Below are 19,743 nucleotides of genomic sequence, written 5' to 3'. Positions count from 1 at the left end.
TTGTGAAAGACAAAAGAGCCTGTCATGGATATGGACATTTGTTGTTGTTGTTGTTGTTGTTGTTGTTGTTGTTGTTGTTGTTGCTGTTACTTTTTCACGTTGATGACCATCGCATGAGGAGCGGAAACTGCAATTTGAGGAGTATCTCGCGAGGGCAGACAGAGGCGGTCCATCACACTTGGCTTTCGTTTGCTTGTACATGTACATGTCTGTATGTACGGGACAGTTACTAGACGAGTTTGACGACTTGTCTCTGGCGCGCAACAACCGATTGTTGGGGCAGTCAGATTACAGAACGGACAGACAAAACCAGGTAGACGGAAAGATTCTTTGCTATCTGCTGATGCTAGAAATAAAAAAAGATAATCAATTCTCGTGCTGCGTGACATGTCTGTCTGTAACTTTGTTTACTCTTTTGGCTGGACAACTTTTCTGCTGATAACCGCTGCGGCGGAGCTTGGAATAGCCCGAGTAACGTAAAGGTTTTTTTCACGCAGCAACCCCCTGAGGTTACGACTCATCAAGCAACGTACAAGGACAAGTGAATGAGTGTGTATATTGATCAAGAACGACCAAGATTAAGGAGATCACGAGATGATACTCGCGTAGTGTGGTCTGGGTATTTACAGTACATTTTGCTCCACGTAGCTCAGTATGGAAAAAATAAAACCAAGAAAATCTAACGCCTTGTTGTTGTCTGTCTTAGAAGCACAACGAACCCAATAACTAAACCCGAATGTTGCTGGCTCTACTGCCGCGTCGGGAGAAGACGACCTAGTGCTGTTGCTGTGGCGGTTGGTGTGCTTCTGGTGGCGCTGGGTGCACGGCCACCAGCTCATGCGAATACGAGCCTTGTGGGAGTTCGTAGATCGGCTGCGGAGGCGGGACGTATAATTCTGGTCTGATCGTGGTGTCCATCTCGGATCGCATGGAGGTGTCCATCTCCACGCGGTTGGTGCCGTCGATCTGTGATACTTGGTCCATGGTCGGCGGGTAGGGGTGTGTGGGTGAGCCTTTTTGATCCCATCCGTATTGGTCGTACTGTGCAGCAGAGGCGCGCGCAAGGGCTGGGGAGCCGTACGACGGCGCAGGAGTATCAGGGCCGAGGGTCGTGGAGCCCTCATCTGCCTCTGGCGGTACTTCGAAGCCTCTCCGCTTCTTCCGCTGTGCAAGGACGACAACGGCGATAATGGCACCCAAGGCAATGGCCCCAAGAGAAACACCAACACCGATACCTGCCTTGGCGCCGGTGGAGAGGCCGCCATCCGAATCCGATTCGGTCTGAAGTGTTGACGGTGTCGGGGTGGGGACCGCTGTCTGGGTCGGCTGCGGCGGCGGGGCTTGGAGTGCTGAGTAGGCGACCCAGTTGCCGTTCTCAAAACTGATTTCACTGATCCGGCCATTGACGGTGTAATAGAGTCGCACATCGCTAGTCCCAAAGTTGTATGTAGCAGCGAGATCGCCGTTGACATCATCAGCCTTGGGCCAAAAGGCGTTGGACTGGCTCGCTCGTTGACTCCACACATAGTGCTGATTTGCTACCTGGTGGAGGCTGCTGTCGTTTCCGATGTAAAAAATGGAGCGTGTGTAGGCGCTATCGATGGTGATTCCGAGGCCCTTGGTCTTGCCGTCCCACGCGTCTAGGGAGAAATTAGCCGGTGCGGCCTGATCGATGCTGATGGTGTCCCTGGCAGCATCCTGATTCACGAATCCGCCCTTGAGCGGATGAGGCAGTGTCGCTAGACTAAACGTCAGAAAAACGATACCAAGCAAGATGGGAGAATAAGAACAACAGTGGCGTACTCCTGTTCCATGACTGGTCTCTCATCCACCTAGCCGCAGCAAGGTTTTGGTCGTCGCGGGGAGAGACGACAGTGATGTTGTCCGCGCCACTGAAGGCGGCAGCAAGCACAGGCAAGTTGTTGATGTCATGGGATACGATGCCTCGATATCTCCAGGTGTTATCGAGGTACTGCAACTCATTCACGGCGCCGTCATCGTCGTGGTAGTATACGCGGTAGCCAGTCGTCTCACCGAGGACAAGGGCAGCGAGGCCAGTGTTAGGGTGGACGGAAGGCGCATCGGTGCTAATAATCCAGTTGCCGTTTGACTTGAACAGGCCGGTGTTCATGTCGCAGATAACGTCGGTGTTGGCGATGTTGCCGTCGGCGTTGATGTAGGATATAGAGGCCCTACAGCGGTCGTCAACAAAACACACTCATGCCCGAGCGTGATACGAAAGCACATACTCTGTGTACCGCCCATTCCACCATCCCACGCCCGTCACCGGCGTGCCCGGTTTGGGCTTGTAGGCGATCGACAGCACGTGGCCATCAGTGTTGGAATATAGGGGTTGTGCCCGGCTGTTGCAGGCGCTGTAACGGATCTGGTTTGTCGTCTCATTCAACACCAGGAGTTGGGGACCGATATCTGTCCACCAGGCCGCCATGGATGCCCGCGCTGGTGAGACAGCGGCTCCAAGAAGGAGCAGGCCTGATAGGAAAGACGCCATTGGCATCCAACCAGCTCAGATTCGCTCTTCGTCCGGCGCGCGTACCTCACTGAGTCTTCCCTTTCCGCTCGACGGCAGCTTGACAGTGAGAACTTCCCGGGTGCAAAGCCGGGTTTAGTTGCCCGGGCCGCCGATCGTGCCGGGACTCGCTCTCCCGTTCCACAAGCCAGGTGGGAGAGGAAAAGGACGAGTAATGTCGAGAGAGGGCGGGCGAGGGGAGGTTTTAGGCCCCGCTGTCTTGACGCTGGGGAAACCACCTCCAAGCGGCGGTCGCTTCGGCGCGAACTCCGGCGATCGCTGCGATTGACCGTGGGGAGAGCAAGGGGTGAGGTAAAGATAAAAAAGACTACCGTGTAGGAGGAATGGAAAGGAAAGAGGAAGGAATGAAACGACTGTAAAGGTGCAGGAAGCTCGCACGCCGCGGGAAGGTGCGGGTGCTCACACCTAACTACCTATGGAAAGCGCGCTTGTCAAAAGACTCCTAGTCGGCGATGCGACTTTGCGGCTTCTCCCTCTCTCTTGGTTGTGGCACTCCTGTCGGCCACCTGGGTGGTGGGTGCGCTCGGAAACCACAGCCGGAACAGCAAACCGCGCTGGTACGCATTAGGTCAAATTAAGCTAGAATGGGCAGCACTCTTTCTGGTCTCTTGTTCATTTGAACTGTATGGAAATGCCCGCCGCTAACGTTCAGGTCGGGCCCCTGCGAGGGCGCCAGTCCAGACTCCAAACCCTTCGCGAGGGTAACATTTGTTGCTGACAGGGGCTGCCATGTGGACGGCGGAGAAGCGACAACCTGGAGTCTTTGTGGTTGCCGTTCGGAGCGAGGCTCGTGTTGTTGTGATCCAGGAGATCCCACTGGTAGCCACAAACCTTGTTCTGAAAAGGCACAGCTCGATTCTCTGGCGGATACTCCATGGAAGAAGAAACGAATTCCCTCCTGTGCCTCACATCCCCGAGGCCAGCCCGAGGCTCTCCGATGAAGCGAGTACAGAGTTATAGCGCTTACATCATCTGAAAGCTTCCACTTGGAGTGACCGTTGAGAAAATCCCCATGCCCCACTCCATTAATTATGGAGGGAGCGACGATCGTATTTCCACTGAGAGAACTTTATGCCCCCTCGGGTGGCCGCGGCCGTCAACAAACCAAAGTTAGGCGTAGTGTAGTGTAGTGTAAACCTGCCACCATTCCCAACTTCCAGTCATGGTCGAAAAAAATTAAGACAGACGATTCAAGAAGCTGTAGCCGAAAAATTATGTTATTGGACGGCAGCACTGCGGCCACACCCGCCTCGGGCATTGGGCAAATCACTCGCGTCAATTTTGAGCTTGGTTCCTTCCCGCCTTTTGGGCCGGCCATATGCTTGGCGGGCGATACCGCACTAACACCCGCACACCCAAGGCCGAGCAAATGCCCGTTATGGCCCCAGCATGCGACCCAAACCAGGCACCCAGTTTCGGCGGGCGGGACCCTTGCCACCACCCCTGTCCCATGTCTCGGCCATGTCTCTCCTCACATTCCCATCCATTAGCATGGACGGGCGACCGCCAAGCTGAAAATCGCTTACTGAGCACCCATTTCGAGATTTCACCTCACATCAAGAAAATCGTCAGTGCAAAAGGTGGTGCCCTTGGCGCCCTGGCGCATTGCTGAAAAGGGCAGACGAATAGGAAGTTGAGGAATGCAGTGTTGTTCTTTCAGCCCAAACAAACCCCGCCATCCCGTCTCGATGATGGGGGTTGGGCTGGAGGGTACCAAGCCTGTGGGATTCCTGTAGGGCTGGCTGGCTTCCCGTTCTTTCTGGAGAATCATGCTGCACGGTAGTTTTGTTGGCGAAAATGATGTGAGAAAAAGAAATAAACTAAACGACCCTACCAATGGCTCGGCCGAAATCGCTTCGACCGAGCCAAATCGGCCCAGGGTTGACAGTCTTCTCTGTCCGTCGTGGGTATATTTGATTCCAAAGGTGTTTCACTTTGGCCAAGAAGCAAGCGACCGAGTGGCTGCAGGTTGCGTTTGGCCTAATTACACGTTCGTTAACTGTGTCGGAACCGATCTGTAAACCGACAAAAACAACGATATAATTTCACCCGGTATCCATACACATGTCAACTAACTATCCGTACGGCACAGGAATGCTACGCTATAACGTGGTGACTAAACGGCACAAGCACATGATCAGTAACCCAAAGATATTTCCCATTCTCTTACACAACACGGGACCAGCGAGGTTCATCGCCAAGAGAATGTTTACTGATAGCCCCGTACGAAGTACGCTGTTTCGAGCCTCAACGGGGAAGAAAGTGCGTGGGCAAGATCATCATAAAAAAAATCCCAAAAAAATCCTTCCGTGCCTGATTATTCGGTGCCTGCTACTTGCCTTCCTCGTGCCTGTCTGTGCCTTTTTTCCACGCCTCCAGGCCGTCCCATTGCCTTGCATCTTCGTGTTCTCAATGCAACCCACCAGGTTTCTTCTTCGGTTCAACGGCATGTGGATCAAAGGAGATATCCCGTCGGGCTACACAGTAGTACACAGCAGAGAGGAAGAGATAGCACGTGCATAGCGAAGCCGACGAAACATGCACGGGAGGAGGAAGGTAAGGCAAGATACTTAAATACAGCGTAGGTATCAATTATTGAAGACTGCGCTGTTAAAGAGCTCACCAGCTCTTAGGAACGGTAAATCAAGGCAACCCCCCACCTCCTTTCCTCCTCTCCTGAACCCACCAAAACACCGCTTTCCCGAGTTTTCGATTTCCAGATCCATTCCATCTCTTTTCTTAATCCACCTCCTCCTTATATGATAGCCTGATCCCCACTGGCACCTAGACGTTACGCAATCCCCCTCTTGACATCCTTCGCCTTGACCCCCGTCAAATCCGCCTCCGGTATGTCATGCTGCGGCCGCCCACCCAGGATATCCCCAATCTCCTTCATCCCCACCCAAAACGCCGCCTTGGGCCTCCGGTTCGGCCAGTCCGTCTCCTCCTCCTCGGCAATCTCGACAGGGGTGAACACGACACTGGCGCCCTTGATCCCAATCACGCTAGCGCTCAGCGGGTCTTTCTTGATGCGGTCGTGTCCATTCCGGCCGTATTGCTCGAGGTGCTGGATACAGCGGATCGCCAGGCGCACGGCGCGGCACCGGTCCATGGGCGATGGCACGCCGCCCTGCTGCATGTGGCCGGGGATCCCCTCGCGGCTCTCGAACCGGCCGTGGGCCTCGGCGCGTAGGATATCGGCGATCAGTCGCGCGTTGTAGACCTTGGAGGCTTTTTCGTTGATAAGGATAAGCCGCCCGGCCCGGGACTGGCCCCGGTCCTCGGCGAAGACTGACTTGAGGTGCCGGACGTCGGCAGCAAGCATCTCTAGGCTGACGCCCTCCTCGGGGGTGTAGACGGCAGAGGCGCCGACACCGAGGCCGCCGAGGGTTGCTACGTAACCCGAGCGACCGCCTTGGGTCTCGATCACGAAGACGCGGCGCCGCGTGGCGGAGGCGGATTGCTTGATCTTGTCGCAATACTCGACGAGTTCGTTCAGGCAGGTGTCGGAGCCGAGCGAGTACTCGGTACCAGGTACGTTGTTGGAGATAGTGGCCGGGAGGAGCGTGATGGGGATGCAGAGCGAAGGGTACTGCTCCCTGGCCTTCCGGAGCTGGCACACCGCGTGGAAGGCCTCGAAGCCGCCGATGATGAACAGGCCGTCGAACTTGTACTGCCCGATCAGCTCGGCGATGGTGTCCATGCCGGACTCACTGGGAAGCTCACGGTTCGTCCCGATTTCGGAGCCGCCCTTGCTAGCCCAGCCGTCGACTTCGAGCCAGTTGAATGGCCGGACCGCCCCCAGAGGGTCATCGCCGTGATGGCGCGCAAACCCAGCAAATCCGTTATAGATGGCGATAGGTTCGTGGCCACGAGACAAGCAGTAGGCCACGCCGGCGCGCACCGCAGCGTTCATACCGCCAGCGGGGGCACCAACGTTGATGAAGCCGATTTTCATGCGCTATTGCGCGTTAGCATCGCCTTGAGCGGCCGGTAGGCTTGTTTGGGGCGTTGGTACTCACCTCGTTTTCTGGCAGCATTATCTCCTGGTTCATCTGCACGGCGGTTGTCATCATAAACGACCGGTACTGTTCCGAAAACTCGGTGTCTCGTAACCCCATGGCACGGTCAAAGTCCTGCGCCTCGATCGCCTTGGCCACAAGCTTCGTCTCCCTGACGGCCTCCATGAGGTTCTTGCGGACGATCTTGTTCTCGTTGATTGTAATGACGCTAGTGGGTGTTTCTGGGGTAGCCTCCAGCACAGCCTTCACGGCCTCCACGCCCTGAAGAGTCGCAAGCATGCGGTCATATGCGACGGCGGTCCCGCCACGCTGGACGTGGCCGAGGGTTGTGATGCGGGTATCCAGGCCAAGACCATCTTTGTCGGCGAGCAGGTCCTTCACCATCTCGGGAGTGATCTTATTGCCTTCCCGGTCGAGTGCTCCTTCGGCGATGATGACAATGGTCTTGCGTTTTCCGAGTTTCCGGTGCTGCGGATTCTGTTAGCGTTTGGCGGCCAGCGCAGCTGGGTATGTACGGAGGAAAAGGGGCCCACAAACATATTCCACAACACCGCACATTTCCTCCCTCCAGTTATCCTCCCTAGGCTTTTCCGGGATGAAAATGAAGTCGGCACCCGTGGCCACACCAGCCATCAAGGCCAGCCATCCACAATGTCTCCCCATGACCTCAACCACGAACGCGCGGGAGTGTGACGAGGCAGTAGCCTCGATAAGATCGATAGCGGAGCAGATGCGGGCAAGCGCCGAGTAGCAGCCGATGGTCGCGTCGGTGCCAGAGAGATCGTTGTCGATGGACCCAACCAGGCCAACGATGTTGAGGTGACGGTAGGGGGCCAACTGGGCGGAGGTGTACTCGCCGTTGGACTCGAGCTCCTCGAGCAGCGAGGGCCATTCGGAACGGAAGCGGTCGGCACCGGTGAGCGAGCCGTCACCACCGCAGATAATGAGGGCATCGATTCCCTCCTTGATCAGATTCCTCGCAGCGGCCAGACGACCGGGGCGCTCGTAGAAGGCCATGCAACGGGCAGTGCCAATCAGGGTGCCACCCTCGGAGAGCCAGCCGCGCACGTCGTGCCATTCCATCCTCCGTATGAGATTCCCGCCGCGGACGAGACCTTCGTAGCCTTCGTAGATGCAGTATGCGTCGCAGCCCAGGTGGATGGCCATGCGCACGCAGGCGCGCACGACGCCGTTCATGCCGGGCGAGTCGCCGCCCGACGTCATGATCGCAATCTTCTTTTTGGGCGCCATCTTCTTCGACTTTGCGGAATTCGGTTGCGAAGCGAACGATGCGGATGACGATGGGAGTAGGGTGAGTCGTTGGGAGTTCGCGCGGAAGAGAATGGCGAGAGGAACGGATAGGAGCACGAAAGCAAGGAATGCCCGGACAGGAGATACGATGGCGGAGAAGGGCCGAAGCGGAAAGTTGATATTAGATATGGGCATGCTCCGAGGCGGAATAACCTGGGATCCCAATTTCTAGGACGCCAAGGATATAAGAAGCGAGGAGGGAAAGGAGGGAGGCCGTTAGGTTCGGGATGAGGAAGCAATGATGCACCGTTCGTGCGCCCTAGGATGGGGTTCTTAGGCAATGGAGAAGCAGGTAGGTAGTAAATAGGTAATGCAAGGCAGGCAAGGCACGGAGGAAGGTTATGGGTAAGATTCGCTGGAAGGACGGGACGAGGGACGGAGGTCCATGGAAAAGCAAAATAGAATGAGAATCCCCCGAGGGGCCTTGTTCGGCGTTTTGCTGGTGCAAGCAAGCTCTTATCTTATCGTTCAGCTTATGGGGGAGCGCGGGGCGCATTCCGAGACCGCAGCAAGTCTTAGATGCTTTGATTCAAACGGGAAAGGGCTTGGCTTGACTGGAAAATGGTGCATTGAAACCTTCTATTCCAAGGCCGGCCAAGTCGGCCAAATATCTCTCACCTCGGGTGGTGTCATGACCTACGCAATTGGAATTTGGAGGTGTCGACACAGAAATTTTGTGACCAAAACCCCTCCAATAACTCTCATGAGGGGAGTCCGTAGTGGGGTTGTCGACGCCGGCACTGAGGGGTTTACGGACCCAGTATCACCGCAATGACATAGCTCCTTATGTAACCGCGTGGGCCGGTGGGGTGGCTGCTCCAGTGCTCGACTCGGGGACTTTTTTGAGGTCCAACGGCCGCAGAACTCAACAATTGACACTGTTGATTCGTTGAGGCAAAATGGAGTCAATGGCGAGAGAGAAAGTCCTCCACGTTGGATATACTGTTGCGTCTATTGGTAGCCGCCGAGGAAATATGTCTCTCAATCAAGTTACACAAAGGCATTGTGAGTGCCCTGGTAATTGGCGCACCCGACAATGTTCTGTTGCGGAGAAGGCGCGTAACTGGCGGAGAACCATGGAAGTTGGAACTTGCCAACGATGGACCCGACTCTGATTTTTAATTCAAAAATTGCCCAGAGTTGGGGATTGAGCAGAAAGACAAAAGGAAGAGATGACCCCCACTAGCCAGTGCCCCCACGTAGAAGTGACGCCAAGCCACGGAGCTCCGGCCACCGAAAACCCCGCCCTGCAGCCTGGGTGCCGGCCGCTCGGCCCCAGCTCAGAACTGCTGACAGGGGTAGGTGTTGAAGGCTTGGGATCTGCAACTTTCAATCCCGAAACATCGAAACACCACACGCGGGCAGCAGCACAAATGCCCGAGAAACACACACGATGAGCGACCGGCCGTTTTCGCTGCAGCCGCGCTCAGCGCCGCATCAGGGGCCGCAATCCATAGCCGAATTTATAGAACGAATCAAAACCCAACCAGGCGGGTTCCGCGCCCTCAATTCAGCCGAGCTTCGACGGGAAATCGAAGCCATCGAAGCCAGCGATCATGACGACGACGGCGGCGATGACGATATCGGCGCCGGCGAGAACGATGTCGATATGACCGGCGATGCATCCGAGGCCGACGGCGATATTCCGGAGATCAAAGATGCCGGGGTCGCTCGCGATGAGGTTCTCCGTTCCATTCAACAAACCCATCACACGGCCGTACTCACCCTCAACTTCATCTCGTTGCTGCTGTCGAAGGAAAACCCGGGCCCGGCCATGACGACGCTTAGCCCCGACCTACGCGATATGGTCGGAATTGGAACTATCGGCGCGACAATGCTTCATGGCCCCACAGCAATGGCTCAGAGTAGGGTATCTGACCACAAGATGGTGGCTATTGGGAAGCGCCTGATCGACCTGAACAAGGCCGCGGATACCGCGTTGGCAGCGTCTAAGCGACTACAACGGGAAATCACGCTGGAAACCAAGTACTGGTCGGAGGTACTGGGGGTAGGAGAAGAGGGCTGGCAGACTTTCCGTTTGCCGCACGAACCCCAAACTCTCGGCGTCAAGTTTGGGTTTTCCAACACTGGGCCGGAATTCAAGAACAATGGGATTGCGCCCTTGAGGAGGGCCGAGGATGGGTCGGTGAAGTTGGAACACGCGGCTACGAACGGCGGGTCGAAGAGACTCCAGGTCAGGATCCTCAGCGACGGTGTTGTTATCGGGAGATCATCCTTGCCACAACCACTTGCTCCCGACGCTCCATTATCCGACCGCGTCAAGGAGTCGAGGGACACGGTGTTTGCCCAGGAACTGTGGTACGAGATAACACGCGAGATCCGCGACAAGCTCGACTACGTCGTTCGCATGTCGGATTCGACTGCGACGTACGACTTGGACTCCAAAACCGCCATCTCCGTCCAGCTCGTAACACTCGGCGACGAGGAATCCGCCACAGCGCAGCACCCGGGAGCCCCAGACTCCGTCGCGAATGAGCTCAGCGCGGCCCTAGGCCTCTTGCTCTGCAATGCGCACCGAGCAAATGAGCTGAAGCGTTCCGTACCCAACGCCAAATCAGGCTCGCTCCCTCCCTACTCCATCCTCCGGCCGCTCATCGCCTATCACAGGTACCGCCAGGCCGTCCAGGAATGCACCGAGTCCCTCAAAACCCTCGTTTCCGTCCTCCGCTCTGCCGGTGTCGCCTCTACCATCGAGATGAAGGAGCCCGTCCTGGCGCCGCTACCCGGCAGCACCATCCCAGCATCGACCTCGCTCGCCTCACTCCTCCTCCAACCACCAATCGTCCAGTTCGATTTCACCATCACCCCAACCTCGCGCTTGCGCATCCACCTCAAACCCAGCCCCCTCTCCGGCGCGTCGTACTCGATTTCTCTCCTCCCACCTCTCCAGCAACTACAAAACGGACAAATGCCCAACTTCTCTAAAGCCATCAACCCCCTCGCCGCCCTCTGCCCGCCAACCCCCGAGGATTACTTCAGCCTTTCTGAAGTTCTCGCCCATCTATACGCCTCTGTCGCATCCGCCTTCGCCGCCGGCTACTTTGAACTTGCCATGACTTTCACCCCCGCTTCTAGGACCGAGCCAGAGAACAACAACACGGCCTTTACCGATCCCGATGCCGCAGCAGTGTGGGGCATGGATCCCCTATGCAGGGGGATCGTGGACTTGGACACCGGCGGGCAATACGGCGTGCACTTTGCACTTGTACCTCAAGGCCCTGCCACTGCCGCTACGCCGGGAAACCTGCAGTTAGTCGTAGAGGGCAATTACTACGTACCCTACGGCCAGGGGCAAGGCCAACCCACAAACGGCAGCTATGCTCAAAATGAGGATCAGGCAGACGACGGGTTCGGGAAGACGGTCCATGCCGAGTGGAGGTGGCCAGACCGCGCCGGCCAAGAAACGTTGGATGATGTTGTGAGACAGGTGTTGAGCAGCGGGCCTAAGCAATTGGAGTAGGATATCTTTTTTGCTTGGGCTGGAGTGGGAGGACCGTTTGCTGGGTTTGATAGGAGTTGTTTTTAGGTGGGAGGAGATAATAGCAGGAACATGACTAATTCCTCTATGCGCATTCCTGGATAGGTGATAGTACGTGGCCCGGCTGGAAAAGAAGGTCGCCTCTGGATGGACCCCCTGGTTATCATTGAGGTCCCACGTTTGGAAGACGTGGGTGGTCTCGGACGTGAAATATGGCATTCGGGGGCGGGACACCTACCCAAAAGATTTTATAACCGGCGGTATTGGGTCGATGGCATGCATAGATGAGGAAGCAAAAGCGAATCATCAAGTTATCAGCAGAACTGCTGGAAGGGGTAGCGTGAATTCGAACCTTCTCCCCCCATAGGTAGTTGACCGCTGAAGAGTAATAAATAAGAGAATACCAAGTCAACCAAACATCCATCATGATGCTTACAATGGGCCGTGAATAATTGACGAATTACAACCTAGCTCGCTTCGCAGAGATAAAACCATGAGACAGTCTGCATATTATAATCCTAGAACTAGTTGAAATTACGTACGTACCAAGTAATCCCAAACTAACTACCCAGAGGTTCGAGAACAAAAAGGACTTGTACGACGGGTGACTACCGGTATTGAAAGACGCGACGAGATGAGTGGCCTTGTGGGGGGTGAAAAGAGTGGTGAGAGGTCTAAAACGACAGACACATGCCCCTAAATAAAACAACACAACTGTTGTTTCCCTTCAACATCCCCCGACGAGGCCCTACATGTGCACTGCAAGGAGAGAACCCGAAGAAGATACAGTGCAAAATCGGATTTCCAATACCCAAAGATACATAAAATAAAAAGCCAAAAACTAAATAAAAACAAAAACATCTTTTCTTTTATAGGTCATCAGTGTCGTTACAGAACATGAACATGGTAGTTTGCTGGGGGGATGGACCCAACAATATCCGTACCATGAGCTCATTAGGGAAAAGCCAAAAACATCATGAGAGGGAAAACAGCATAAAACCAAAAAAAAAAAAACATAACCCAGAAAATGCTCCCAAGATAAGACAAGACACATCCCAAAAACCTCCCCCACCTTCGCGTCAAGCGCCATCTCTTAAAACGTCCATGTCCCAACAACCCCTCACACAACTTGGTCCGGTCTAAAAAACGCTCATCGTCCTTGGAGACGGAGTGCAAAATTAAAAACGCTCGCTCGCTGTGAGATGGCTGGCTGGCTGGCTTGTTGGGTTGCTTTCGCATCGCATCGCATCGCATCGCTTTCACATCGGTCGTATCATGTCATCACGCATTCATCATGCAGCACAAGTCTCTTTCAACCCTCCCCGTTCTTCCACGACAGGCAGGCCTGTCACTTAATGGCGATGATGCCTCCCAGGGTGCCGGGTCTCAAAGGTAACCTCGCGCTCCACGACGCGGTCATCCTCGAATTCGATGTCATATTTGCTCTGGCGGTGGTGGTGGTGGTTGCGGTGCGTATATTCCTCACGCCACTCGCGCTCGATGGCGATCTCACGCGCGCGTTCCTTGCGGGCCGCGCGAATGCGGTCGGACAGTTGTACAAGGCGGAGAACGTCTTTCTGTTGTTGGGGAATAGGAGGTTAGTACTGTATAGGGACCTAGTGGGTGGGCGAGGGAAAAGGGGGGATGGGGAAGAAGGGTCCTTACGTAGGCGAGATATTCGACAATGTAGAAGAAGTACTCTGTCTCTTCAAACTGGTACCCGAGCTCCTCAATGGCTTCGCGGATAACCAGGTCCTTGGTAATCTCGGTCCAGGTCTCGGGATCCCTGCGTGGTGGCGATGAGCCGCGGAGGGTGATCCGACGATCCGTCACCTTCTCGATCTCAACGTCGCGGTCTTTGTCGACAATCTGCACACTCAGACGGCGCTCACGATTATGCTCGGGCGCGCGGAGCTCTGTGAAGCTCGTGGTAGACGACACGGCCGACCCTCTCTCCTCGCGCTCGGGAATGAACTTGGTACGGCGCACGCCGCTGTACTTTGTCCAGTCCACCTCGGCGGAAGCACCACCGGCACCATCCATGCGCACTCGCTCGGTGCCGGGCGGTACGTCAACGATGGACCAATCCTTGGTGATGCCGTTCCAGGCTTCGCCCATCTTGCCACGCGAGTTGATCTTGTTGGTAATCTCGTAAGCTTCCTCGTCGAATTCTCGAGCCGGGGGTGCAGCGGAGTGGGCGCGACGAGCCCTTGAGACGCTCCTTCGGCGTTCGATGTCTACATGTAGGTGCTTGCTATCGGCCTGGAGGCGCAAGTCATCTTCCCAGGTAGGCGGGCGACGCGAAGGCCTCTCGCGGGAAACGGAGCGACCGCGGGCAGCATTACGCCGGATGATGTCAACCTCCGTCTCGCCACGCCGGGTGTACACGTCGATCTCCGTCTCTGAGTCGCGATGACGGGTGGGAGGAGGGGATGGAGGGCGGGCTTGCACGACGCCTGGGTAATACATTAGTTGGCGGTTTCAGAGGGATAGGAGAATGGCATAAATAAAAAGAACGGCAAGTGAACGTACCGTGGTCAATATCGCGGTAATGAGTAATGACTTCTCTCTCGATCGTTGGGCCCTTGATGACCTTGGGAGTTGGCGGGCGCGGAGCAGGAGCAGGGCTCGGCTCACGCTGGGTCACCCGGATGCGCTCCCGAACCTCGGATTCAGGCGAGGGCGAGCGCGGGCGGTGGTAGCGGACCCGTTCGACGGGGCCGCGGCTGGGCTCACGGACAACACGACGGAAAGAAATCTCCTCTTCATCCCTCCTCGGCGGGCTGATGCTCCTGGTCCGCTGGATGATACGCTGGGTGACGCGGGTCGGGCTGGGCGACCTCGGCGCACGAGGCCGCTCGATAGTCTCAACCTCCCGTTGGCGGAGGACTAGCTGGCCCGGCTCGGGCCGCCTGTTATCCTCTCGCATAAACGCAGGCACACGGTCGTTCACGCGCTCGCGCGAACGCTCGCGTACGCGGATGTCGACCTCCTCATGATGCTGAGAACGGCGCGGCATGTAATCCCGCTCGTCAAAATCGACCCTGCTTCTGGACATCGCTGCGGTTGGTCTTGTTGTTTTTGTCGTTGGGTGTTCCGGACGTGTGTAGTGGAACGTGAGCGTGGTGGCCGGCCGGCAATCAAGGCGGGGCACCACAAGCTAGCCTTCTGTGACTGAAGTCAAACTGAGGGCGGGGCAAGCTTCGTGGGGTCGAAAACGGAGCCGGTTGAGCTGATGGATTGTATTTTTAAAGGCTTGAAGACTCGAAAGCGTAACGGCCGGGAGGAATGCCAAAGTTGTTGGGTTTTGTGTGTGTTCCGCTCAAGAAAAATCTTTGCTCAAGTGCGTGAGAGGCGTGGAAAAGAGGTGCTCGTCCCGGCAGGTCGAGGGGGGGCTGTGACGTTGGTCGGTTAAGGTGGTTGGAGGGGAGACTCGTGGGCGGGAGCCAAGGCGGGGCAGCCAATGTGACCAAGGACAGGAAGGACCTTGGCAGACAGACCACTGCACTTGCGCTCTCACTCTTTTCCTTCCAGGTTGTGTGACTCTCCCTCACTCGATCAGCCTCTCGCAAAGCCCGGGTTTGCTTGTTGTTGAAGTGCTTGGTCTTGTCGTGGGATGGAAATCACAACCTGCAGGGCCCTGGCCGGTATTAAGAAAAGGGTCCGCGGGGACAAGGGAAGTCAACAACGGCCGCAAATCGGTTAGAGGTGCCGCAGCGCCGCAATCGAATGAATATGGGCCGCAGGGACGGGTGTGCTGTTGGCCAGCCTGCTCGGGAAGCGATGAAGACGAAGTTTCAGGGTCGGGAGATCCAAGACCTACTGGACAGAGCGGACCAATTGTTCGGGAGTTAATTCGGTCTCGAAACCAACGTCGTCATCCCACAGCTGGGTGCTGCCGCGCCTGCCTTGAGCTCGAGTTTGCAGAGCGCCAGCCAGTAACCTCCTGCATCAGTTGGTTAGTTGCTGACGGGCCGAGACCAGATGAACTGTTGGCAGTGGGGTCTGTTTCCAGGTTCCAGGCGAGTTGCTGAATGTTATCCACACTGTGTTCGCCCGCCTAAGCTAGCCGCTGAGCACAGTGTGCAAGACCCCCAATATGCCCTGAATGGTTTTCGAGTTCATTCATGGAACCTGGGACATCCTTTCCATCTTCGACATGATTTTCTGCTTGTCAACAACTTGAGAGTCGGCTATCGCCTCGCCATGCTCTCCCATCAGTATCACAACCACAACAATGTGTGACGACTACCACTTTCCAACACTCGACCAACGGAGTTGCGCAGTGTGTCACCGGCGACACGCGCACGAGGCCGCCTCAGCAGGCCAAACCTAACCCAGTGGGTGCCCGTACCGCATTCCCCCCACCACCCCCCCTGGAAGATGGAGGATGGCGCAGGCAACTCGCTTGCTCCTCCTGCACTCACCAGAAACAGAACACACCCTCAGAGACACACAGATGGAGTTAGCTCCTAGGGAGACGGATGACAAGAAATGCACCCGGCTGCCCAATCATTCCCGCGTAACGCTTCTTCCCGCCGAACTTCGGTCAGCGCCTCGGAGCTGGTGACAGCGGGCATTCCGAGCCAAGTCCGGCCCTCTGAGTGGGCCAAGTGCGGTCCTGTTAGGTAGGTAGTCAGACCAGACAAGACAGACATACATGTATGTATGTACATGGGATACATGCACATGCTCAGCCTGGCGGCAGCCGACCAAATCTGCTTGTCGCCTGAGCAGCTTTTGCCTGGCCATAAACTTGATGGTTCCACTCGTCGGTTCGACGGGGCATTTAAACTTGCTTCATGACGGGACGATTCTTTGCCCAAAAGCGCTTAATCTTGCAACCCTGCATCGATCCGGGCGTCGACCAAAATTCACCTGTCAGTGACGCAATACTCCAGTGGGGGCTTTGCAAGATGCTCCCGCAAGCTGCCCCTCCTCGAGCCTCAGCCTTCAAGGCTGGGAGGACAGACCCTCTCAGTACACTCCAATCAGGCTGCAGAGGCGGCCTCTTCAAGTGTGAAGAGACCATGCGTGCACCACACCAAACGCCGAGCTTATGCATGAAGTGACGGTGGCGGTATGGGGAGTGCAAGAACAGGAATGGAATTTCCACACCATTACAATACTCTAGCACAAGGCCTCACACCCCTCTCCAACCCTCTCTTGTTCTACCCTCCCCCTCTACCTAGGAACGCCGACAACCGAAGCGAAGCAGTTCGCAGTCCGCCAAGCCCACCAGAAACCTGTGCCTCTCTCGCCCAAAACACTCCCCTTTTCTCTCTCTCCCCTCAAATTCGCATGTTTTGAAATCGAACCAACCGCCGAATATGGATCACCTATGCCGTCCGCGACAGATCCGCAGAAGGGAAGGAAGGCGGGGCAGAGCGCGCGCGGCACAAACGACCCGGCCCGGCCCAGGACCACCACCAACCCACTCACTTCCTCCTATGCGGCGGCAATGCCCACTTACAAGGCCAACCGAATGTAACCCGCAAAACGGTAAAACCCGTGCCGCTCACCCTTGACTCCCTTGGAGGCTCTTAAATTTTTGAGAGAATATGTAGATTAAAAAGGGACGGATATTCACTCGTTGGTTTTCTCTTGCTACCTCCTCCCTTCCAGGGTGTCTCGTTTCATCTTGGATGCTACGGTGTCAATCGTTTAGTCACTCAGTCGAGCGGTTCGGGCGGTGACCCGTTGACTTGGCCATCCCACCGACCCAGCCGGTCGGTATAAGATGGCCGGTGATAAATTAAACACATATAGCTCGGGAAGATTAGAAGTTTCATGGAACAAGGTTGGTTGCTTTCTTCGGTTTAGCAATATGGTACTGTACATAGACTGTCGTTCTCGCCGCACCTGTGCCATTTTCAGAAGAACGAAATTATGACAAGAAATCCCGCTGTTGCAACTCCATAGCTCCGTCGTGAGGTAAACAGGACCCGGGCCAGTTGTTGGATGATTTCCCCTTGACCGAACAAACGGTCCGCGTAGAGAGAATGGCTGACGAGGAAGCTCAGTACTCCCAGGCCCAACAGAAGCATCCCACTGCGTCTAACTAACAAGCCGGGCCGCAAGAATCTGATAGTAAGGTTGCCAATATACCCCCCCTCATAATACACCTCGTCCCAACAGACATGAAAATCAGTAGCGAGAATCGCAGGCAAACGAGCGCCGTCCAGGGAGAGGCTTACGCCTTCCTGCCACGCTTCTTAGCAGCAGTGGCCGAAGCCGGAACAGCCTTCCTCTTCTCCACAGTCTTGCGACCACCACCACCTCTCTTCGCCTTCGGCGCGGGCTTCGCCTCCTCCTCCTCTACTTCCTCCTCGTCGACACCTTCAGGCTCCGACTCCGTTTGAGACTCCTGAGCAGATTCAAAGGCAGAGCCACCATCCGACTCCGGCTCCGACTCCAGCTCAGGTTCAGGCGATGGTGAGGGTGTTGGTGCCCTTTTCACCACCTTCTTAGCCCGTGTCGCTCTTTTCTTGAGCTTCTCCGGCTCCGGCGCTGGCTCGGGCTCTGCATCGGAGGTCTCCTCCTGCTTGACGGTAGCCTTACCGCCGCGTTTGGCGTTGGCCGATTTCTTGGGTTTCTCTGGCGTCGGTTCCGGCTCTGCGTCAGACTCCTCCTTCACAGTCGCCTTGGTGCCACGCTTGCCCTTAGTGGTTACCTTCTTGGGCTTCTCGTCAAGCTCGGCATCAGACTCTTCTTCCTTTTTAACAGCTGCAGCAGCCTTAGCGCCTCGTTTTCCCTTAGCCGTCACCTTCTTCGAGCTGTTCACTTCCTCCTCCCCCTCAGACTCATCCTTGACTTTCTTTGCGCCTCGTTTCGCCTTCTTGGTGGGAGGCTCCGGCTCGTCGTCTTCCTCATCGTCTTCGTCTTTAACCTTCTTGCCGCGACCTCGCTTGCCGGTGGCTTTCTTGGGGGTTTTCTCGGCTGTTGCGTCAGATTCATCCTCGTCGGCTTTGGCGACCTTCTTCTTGCGCTTGTGGATGCCTTTTTGACCGGGCACGTTCATCTCGGGGTCCTTGGCGAGTAAGGTTAGCTTGGGTCACCTGAAAAATCACTTGGGAATGCTCACCCCGTTGAAGTCCTCATCATCAATGTGTCCCTGCTTAATAACACGCTGAAGCTTCTCCCGGACCTCTGGATGGTTGCTTCACAGAGTTAGTGATGACGGCGTATACCAGAACGGGACGTAGGCAAGAATGACGTACTCAAGATCCTCCCACCCATCAATCATATCCCATCTATACTCTCCACTCGAGTCCTTCCCAATCTCATTCTGCATATTCACAACCTGTTCACCAGACACGCAACCCCTATTCACAGGCGGAAAAGTATCGCTAGTTAGCACTGCCTCCTGGTCTCCAATATCACCAGAGTAGGGTACAGGGAGAGAACGGAGCACATACCAGTGTCTCCAAGCCCAACTTCCATGCTCATTGATCGTGACCCAAGTACCTAGGCGGATCTCGCCCTTCATGATCTTGGTGCCGGCATCCTTGCAGGCTTTGACCTTGCAGCCGGCACGGTTGTTGGGTGAGACCTCTGATGGAATGTTAGCATCAGAGTCATGGTGTGTCAGGGGAATGACTGATGTGTTGTTGATCGGGTGACGCAGGTTGTTGTGGAAGCCGTGGCGGGCGGATTTTGTGAGTGTGAGAGGCTCGCCAAGATGGAGCTTGAGCTAAGCTCAAGCTCTGGTAGCGCCATGCGAACACCAAGCGGTTTGTGTGGAAAAAGCTTTCTTATTAAAGAAAAAAGACTTACCGATACGATACGACATTTTCTCAAGGATCGTATTGACAATGAAAAGCGTTTTTGCTCGACCGTTGATTCAGAATCGCGGGTTGAAAAAAGAAAACCGGAGGTCGCTGTCGTCGGGATATGGACGCGTAACAGAGACCGCGTTCTTCTGTTCCTCGTTGCTGCGGCTCAGTCCCCAGGAAACCGAACAGGAGTCAATGCAGATGAAATTGGGTCGGTTCTGAGAAAATGTCAACCCAACAGGCGAAAAGTAATTTTGTCCCGCGGTCAAAGAATTTTGTGAAAAGTTGGAATGGCAGGCGCGATGGGAAAGGAGAAACCGACTTTTAAACGCAGCGGCTTAGAAGGGTCAATTTTGGGGCGGATTGGCCTGTGCCCAGCAACCAAATATTCGCAATTTATTGATTTTATTTTGGAACTTGTGCCTTTTCGCTTTTCAAAGTTTAATCTTATTCCATAGGCAGCAGTCGAATAAAACATATCATCAAGGGAAAATCTGGGTTTGACTGATTTTTTTTTTGTTAGTTCATGTTCAGTCCGCATCGCGTAGGAAGATGCGTCAATGCCACCGACTCGTTGCTCCATAC

At 55.5% G+C, this 19,743-nt stretch overlaps 5 protein-coding genes across 5 annotated transcripts; 1 reads left to right on the top strand and 4 right to left on the bottom strand.

Moving 5' to 3' along the window:
* Positions 1-774: 774 nt before the first annotated feature.
* C8A04DRAFT_15131 (uncharacterized protein) lies at positions 775-2,512 on the bottom strand (the record flags this gene model as incomplete). The annotated part of the gene is made up of 3 exons (XM_062778372.1): positions 775-1,739; positions 1,804-2,192; positions 2,250-2,512. 3 exons carry the CDS (start codon positions 2,510-2,512, stop codon positions 775-777), a joined length of 1,617 nt encoding a protein of 538 aa, XP_062633580.1.
* A 2,830-nt stretch (positions 2,513-5,342) lies between these two features.
* On the bottom strand, positions 5,343-8,019 carry C8A04DRAFT_40077 (ATP-dependent 6-phosphofructokinase; the record flags this gene model as incomplete). The annotated part of the gene is made up of 3 exons (XM_062784816.1): positions 5,343-6,512; positions 6,574-7,041; positions 7,111-8,019. The coding sequence occupies 3 exons, from the start codon at positions 8,017-8,019 to the stop codon at positions 5,343-5,345; spliced, it is 2,547 nt and encodes an 848-aa protein (XP_062633579.1).
* Positions 8,020-9,277: 1,258 nt separating this feature from the next.
* On the top strand, positions 9,278-11,365 carry C8A04DRAFT_32249 (subunit 17 of mediator complex-domain-containing protein; the record flags this gene model as incomplete). The annotated part of the gene is made up of 1 exon (XM_062782026.1): positions 9,278-11,365. One exon carries the CDS (start codon positions 9,278-9,280, stop codon positions 11,363-11,365), a length of 2,088 nt encoding a protein of 695 aa, XP_062633578.1.
* Positions 11,366-12,735: 1,370 nt separating this feature from the next.
* Positions 12,736-14,441, bottom strand: C8A04DRAFT_15164 (uncharacterized protein; the record flags this gene model as incomplete). The annotated part of the gene is made up of 3 exons (XM_062778379.1): positions 12,736-12,960; positions 13,049-13,839; positions 13,916-14,441. 3 exons carry the CDS (start codon positions 14,439-14,441, stop codon positions 12,736-12,738), a joined length of 1,542 nt encoding a protein of 513 aa, XP_062633577.1.
* A 3,135-nt stretch (positions 14,442-17,576) lies between these two features.
* Positions 17,577-19,175, bottom strand: C8A04DRAFT_32247 (uncharacterized protein; the record flags this gene model as incomplete). The annotated part of the gene is made up of 5 exons (XM_062782025.1): positions 17,577-18,413; positions 18,468-18,543; positions 18,604-18,708; positions 18,802-18,937; positions 19,160-19,175. 5 exons carry the CDS (start codon positions 19,173-19,175, stop codon positions 17,577-17,579), a joined length of 1,170 nt encoding a protein of 389 aa, XP_062633576.1.
* Between the last annotated feature and the right edge of the window lie 568 nt (positions 19,176-19,743).

The sequence above is a fragment of the Dichotomopilus funicola genome, assembly GCF_033296635.1.
Source record: "Dichotomopilus funicola strain CBS 141.50 unplaced genomic scaffold C8A04scaffold_84, whole genome shotgun sequence".
NCBI classification, from domain to species: Eukaryota; Fungi; Ascomycota; class Sordariomycetes; order Sordariales; family Chaetomiaceae; genus Dichotomopilus; species Dichotomopilus funicola.
Note: the sequence above shows the minus strand (reverse complement) of the source record. Positions and strands in the feature narration are given on the sequence as shown.